The sequence below is a fragment of the Molossus molossus genome, unplaced genomic scaffold (assembly GCF_014108415.1).
Source record: "Molossus molossus isolate mMolMol1 unplaced genomic scaffold, mMolMol1.p scaffold_m16_p_19, whole genome shotgun sequence".
Taxonomy (NCBI): Eukaryota; Metazoa; Chordata; class Mammalia; order Chiroptera; family Molossidae; genus Molossus; species Molossus molossus.
The window spans coordinates 19,645,270-19,651,597 of record NW_023425354.1 but is presented as its reverse complement, the minus strand read 5'-3'; the positions used below and the strand labels follow the sequence as shown (position 1 = coordinate 19,651,597).

Genomic DNA, 6,328 nt, shown 5'->3' with positions numbered 1-6,328 from the left:
CCGGGCAAGGGGAAGGCAGCCTGGTCATTACTGTTTCTAATCTGCCTGACTTGAGCCTGTTCTTGTTGAACTAGGGAGGAGCCTTGCCTTTCTGAAGAAGAGAAGTCAAACTAGAACAGACCACAACCCTGGGCAGATGTGGGATCTCAGCTGTCAGAATGGGGCTGAAACTTGGACAGGCACAGTGAGCACGGCAGCAGTTACTAGCACCTGAATCCTCTTTCACACAGCATTGCTCTCTCCCAGGGAGCCTTGAAGAACCAACAGTCCACTTCAGCTTCTTGCTAAGTGGCACCACAAGCAGGTTCAAGGACCAGAGAAATTACGGAAGCAAATTCAGAAGCAGCTCCTAGGCAGAGCCCACTTGGCATACTGAATCTGTGAACTCCTGTCACAGCGAGCCACCCCTCCCCCACCACACCAGCGCCTGTGTCTTTCGCTTCCTGCGAAGCTGACAGTTAAGGCCCCAGCTCAGTGCGGGGCTGGGGCCGCCAGAGTGTGGTTATTTGTGCACAGCTTCTCTCGCCTCCCCTCCCCACAACTGTTTCCATTCTCACTAAGCAGCCACGTCCGGGTCAGACACGCAGGACAGCGATCGGGGATTTCCAAGGGACTTTTTGAGAAAGCCAGTGAAAGTTGGGTGTTGGCTGCACAGCCTGGGCACTCTTGCTGAAACCCACTTCTTCCCTCTGGGATGTAAGCTCTAGCCTGAGAGGGCTGCTTCCCAAAGCTCCTTTCAGATTGAAATTGAACAGAAACCATCACCGCTGGAACTTAGTTTGCTGCTGGGAAAGTCCTTGAAAAATTCAGTTGGAATTGGGGTTTACAGACCATTTCCTCAGAACCTGAAGGCATCAGAGAAAAATAGTTCTAGTTTGAGGACCTGTGAGTGAAGACAGGAGCAGCCGGCCAATCCCGGCTTCCTTCCCATGGCCCTATGAGGACAAGGAAAGGGAGAGGTTGGTCACTCCAGGCCACAGGTTAACAAGACACTGACTCACTAGCAACACCAGGTGGCTAAGAGACACAAAGCCCCAGTGCAGGCACCTCTGCTAATGAGTCAGAGTGCACCCTGCAGTGGTGGCTCTGGGTATTTCCCCCACTATTTTGACTGTACTTATTGTTTATATTGAAGAATGGCTAACAAAGGGAGAGCAAATAGCCTTGACCAATTTGGCTCAACTGTTAGAGGACTGACCCATTAACCAAAGGGTCGCTGGCTTGATTCCTGGTCAAGGGCATGTACCTGAGTTGCTGCTGGATGGACCCCTAGTCCAAGTTGAGGTCATGAGGGAGGCAACCAGTTGATGTGTCTCTCTCACATGGATGTTTCTCTCTCTCCCTCCCTCCCACTCTATCTAAAAATTAATGGAAAAAATATCCTCAGGTGAGAATTAACACACACACACACACACAAAGAGAGAGCAAATGAATTTTACTTTTATAAAACTTAAGTTGTAGAATTTCCACATTGCTTCATTTTTATAATCACAAACCTAAGGTAAATAGGCAGAGTAACCACTCTCATTTTACAGATGGAGAACATGAAACCTAGGGAAATCAAAACGGGAATACTAACAGGATTTTTTGTGGAAATTAAGAAATTAAGGATTTATGGTAAAATTTTAATTCCAAAACAAGTATCTCACTTTGGCCAATAACATGACATCATTTAAGGCCCCTTACTAGGCCAGAGGAGAAGGCAGCAGCCCACCTCCTATGGAGGCACAAACTAGCCAGACCAAGACCCAGCAGCTACTTGAGGGTCTTTGGTTAGGGGGATGTGGGTAACTGGGAGAAGGGGAGGTCACAGGTGCCACTGGCTGGCCTAAGGTATAGGAAGAGCAGTAAAAAGAAAACAGACATAAAAGAAAAAAATGAAAGTATTAAACCTGGTCAAGTGGTAACAAATATTAGGTCCAAGGCAGGCCAGTGGTATGGTTCAGTGGACTGAGCATCATCCCATGGACTGAGAGGTCCCAGTTCGAGTCCTGGCCAGGGCACATGCCAGGTTGTAGGCTTGATCCCCAGAAGGGGGTGTACAGGAGGCAGCCAATTGATGCTTCTCTCTCATATCAATGTTTCTCTCTCCCTTCTCCTCTTTCTAAAAAATCAAAAACATATTTTAAGAAAATTAAGTCTCAGTATTTCTTCAAAGGACACCTGCTGTGCAGGTCGAGGGCAGAAGGTGGCAACCCGCAGACATCAGGACTACCAGAATGGGATTGCCTAGACTCCAGACAGCAGACCTTCCAATGCGACCCGAGGAAGCATACCACAAAGGCTGCAACCCTGGAGGCTCACGCAGCAGGGGCCTCTGTTGCTCTGGGAAGATGCTTAAAGAGCAAGTGAGTTCTTACCATGCCCAGCTAAGAGAAAAGGAGGCAAGACATCTGTCATGGGCTATGGGTTCACTTTTATTGGCATTTGATGAGTCCTGCCCACGGGCAAGGAGGCAGCCCAGGGCTGTGGGTAGGAAAAACAGCACCTTACTCCACACTCAATTCACTCTATTAACCCACCAACCCCCACCACTCCCACCCCCACCAGCAGTCCAAAAAAGGTAAATGTCCCAGGAATACGCTGTGCTGCTCTCTCAACAGTCTGTTGAGCCTCAGAATTGAAGAATGAGGAGTATCTGAAGTTCTGTCCATTTAGTTTCACAACAATAAATAAGCAGAGGCAGGAGTCAGCAACAAAGACGCTACCAGCCATGATTCTTGCTAGGTCTTTATAGCTGTGTCTCTGGATTTGTAGGCCACTCCCCGACTTTTCAACTCCCGTACGATTCCTATGGCACAATAAGAAAACGGCAGTGTGAATGACGAAGATAAGAAAGGTCCTTCAGCTACCACTTTGGGGGCAGGGAGGAACTCCTAGACTACTCATTGAAAGTCCCGCTTGGTTGCCTTGTTACCAATGAAGATCCAGGCAAGTGTTTGGCAATCACTCAGTAAGAATGAGAAGAAAAAGAAACACACTGTAGTTGTCAAAAGCAAGGATTCTGGAGTCAGAATGCCTGGGTTCAAATTCTAGCTCCTCACTTACTAGCTGGGTAACTTTGGGCGAGTTATTTAACCTCTCTGTGCCTGGATTCCCTCAGAGTTATGATGACTGGTGATAATTCACATAAAGAACTTCCACAGAGCTTGGTACAGTGAATAAACATTGGCTTCTATTATGATTATTACCTTGGGGCAGGCGACCAGTGACTGACACTGCATACACACCAGGCTTAAAGTTACCTGAAAGAAAAGAGATTGCAGTGAAAGTGAGTTAAGACTAAAGACCAAATAGAGGCTTAAGCTACAAATAAAAGAAAGGCTACAACTCCAAAAGAAAAGCAATCGCTTCTTCTGTCTACAAATATTAAATGACAGGGCACCGGACATTTTCCTTGTCTGTCCTACAACCCCATCTTTCTCACTCTGAAAGCCACTCACCCACTGATTTAAGACTCCCCCATCAGACCAAGAGACAGCAACAATCCTTAGTCCGGGATAAGAAGAAAGGGAGATACTTACTAACTCGCTGCCACTTGGAGACCCAGCTGTCCTCTGGACTCATCATTGCAATGATTCTAGAAAGGAAAAAGAAATAATCAGCCAGAGCCTCACCTACTAAAGAGAAAAATGGAGGAACTGCCCTCTTTACTCTGTTCCCAGCCAGCACAACAATTCCAGGAGAGGAAACCCGGGACTGATTGAAATCTTGATTAGGTTGCTTATTAAGTTTCAGTTTGGTGCCATGGCTTAGCAGAAGTGACTTCATTTTGGTTTGTTATTTATTTTTTTAAATGATACTAACAAATGAGCAAAAGGACTAAGTATCTGAGTGTGCACTTGTACACACAGAAAATAAAGGTCCTACGACATCTTTTTGCCCAATCCTCTATTCTTCCTTAAAAGATATCAAAGAAGGAATGGAGCTGGTCCACCTTGAAGGAACTTTATTAAGTACTGGGTTTAATTAAGCCCAATGTGTGTTTCAACCCTTAATTGGCCTAAGGATAACAGAAACAATAGTATCTTCTTAACCCCCAAAGAATACTGCCCTCTGGCTCCTACCTTGGGGAAGGAAAATCAGACCTGGCTACTTAGGTTTATCTCATTTACTATTCTTCCCATTGGATAATCTTGACAAGGGAAAACTTTTCTTTCTTTCTTTTTTTTTAATTATGTTTTTATTGCCCTGGCCAGTTTGGCTTAATGGTTGGAGCGTCAGCCCACAGACCAATGAGTCACGGGTTTGATTCTGGTTAAGGGCACATACCTTGGTTTCGGTTTGTCCCGGCCCTGGTAGGGGTTGTGTGGGAGGCAACCAGTCGATGTGTCCCTCTCAAATCGATGCCTCTCTCTCTCTTTCTCTCCCTCTCTCCTTCCCTCCCACTCTTTCTGAAGATAAATAGAAAAATGTACTTGGGTGAGAATTGAAAAAATAAAAAATAAATGTTTGCACTGATTTTTTAGAGAGTGGAAAGGAGAGGGAGAGAGATAAAAACATCATTGAGAAACATCCATCAGCTGCCTCCTGCACGCCCCCTACTGGGGATGGAGCCTACAACACAGGGCATGTGCCCTGACCAGAAATCAAACTGGGAACTCTCAGTCAATGGGACTATGCTCAAACCACTGAGCCACACCAGCCTGGCAAGAGAAAACTTTCTTATAGGGCTTCTTATAGATATCTAAAGGCATCAGCTTCAGGGCAATAATTTACCATCACTGTACCTTCCCTCCTCTTCATTTCCAGAAAGTACTTCATGCATTCAACAAACATATATTAAGCATCCATAACCTTCCAGGCCCTGTGCCAGGTCCCAGTGCACAAGATACACAGTCCCTACCCTACCACCATTAATGAGCTCAGTCTAGTGGAGAAATGTCCAATGGAAATACGTACAGTGAAAATACAATGAAAGTCACACAAGTTATTTTAAATTTCCTAGTAGCCATGCTAAAAACAATGAAGACAAAAAGGTAAACTTGACTCAAATAATATACTTCATTTAACCCAATATATCCAAAGTACTGTCACACTGGCATGTAATTAGTACAAAAAAACTAAGATGTTTATATTCTTTTTTCTTATGCTAAGTCTTTGAAATCTGGTATATATTTTACACTTAAAGCCTATCTCCATTTGGACTAGCCACATTTCATGTGCTCAAAGCCACACATGGCTAGTGGCTACTGTACTGGACAGTGTCTCAAATAACTTTGAGATCAATCCGGATTATGGTATCAAGAGTCTGCCCCATATTTACTTGGTGGTGTGGTGTGGAGGTAAGGTAGAAGTGAATAAAGAAATCTAAAGGGGCTTACCCATCAAAGGAAGAGCTGGTGCAGTCATATACCATCTCTCGGTTACCCTTCATCTGAAGGTATGCATCACAATTATCACAACCGTCATATTCAAACTGGTCTATAGTCTGCGAGGAAAAAATTTTAAGAAGATAAGTGAATATGAACAAGACGAAAAGAAAAAGCAGCTTTCTCCATACTTCTAGCTGGTCAAGTAGAAGACTCCCTATGTTGGCTCTGTCTCATCAGGCCTCCCACTCATCACTCCCACAGTCCCTAAGTTTCATACCCACATTCCTCCTTCTCTTGTTCCCAACTGCGCTTTACCTATGCCTGTTCCTAGTCTCCTCAGGGTCAAGCACCCTCTCCAACTACCTCCTCTGCTATTGATCCCCACGCTTCTCTGACTCCCATGTCATTCAGATCCAATACAAGTTCACTGAACGTCTTTTAAGGGTCAGGTCTGTGCTAAGAGTTGAGGGTTCAAAGGCATGTAAAACCGGCAGTACCTACGGCTGCAAGATCTGTTCCTACCGATGTAAACAATGGCCTTCTGCAGCTTCCCATACCCCGTTCCGCCCTCTTTCGCCCAACTTGGTCCCCTATTCCCCCTACAACCAGGTCCTGGATGCATACCTTGACCAGCGAACACAACAAACAAGCCCGCAGATGCCGCAGGTCCTTAGGCACCGTCTCCAGAGCCATCGTCTCCGACACAAAAATAACAAGAGGCTTCCACGGCTGCTTCATCCACAGAATAGAAACAGCAAATTACCCATAATGCTTATAACTTCCGGCGTCTCCGACTTCCGCTTCCGGTGTAGGAGGCCGCGGGCCCCGTTCTTACCCCCTCCTTAGGAGATGGTTTCTCCCAACTGGAGGCGGGGCCAGCCGGGAGTCACCTGGGCCGGCGCGCGCCCCCGCCACCTGGGCCGGCGCGAGGGCGAGGCCGGGGCGGCCGTTGGGCCTGTGGGCGGGCCCTTGGGGGAGGGGCGGCGCAGCTGGCGCCTGCGCGGGAACACGCC

The 6,328-nt window shown here is 46.6% G+C and overlaps 1 protein-coding gene across 1 annotated transcript; it reads right to left on the bottom strand.

Annotated features, from left to right (window-relative positions):
* Positions 1 to 2,057: 2,057 nt before the first annotated feature.
* SUPT4H1 (SPT4 homolog, DSIF elongation factor subunit) lies at positions 2,058 to 6,081 on the bottom strand. Its single transcript, XM_036268822.1, has 5 exons — positions 5,940 to 6,081; positions 5,325 to 5,431; positions 3,525 to 3,580; positions 3,192 to 3,245; positions 2,058 to 2,791 (listed from the first exon to the last, which is right to left on the bottom strand). The coding sequence occupies exons 1-5, from the start codon at positions 6,051 to 6,053 to the stop codon at positions 2,724 to 2,726; spliced, it is 399 nt and encodes a 132-aa protein (XP_036124715.1). The 5' UTR covers positions 6,054 to 6,081; the 3' UTR covers positions 2,058 to 2,723.
* Between the last annotated feature and the right edge of the window lie 247 nt (positions 6,082 to 6,328).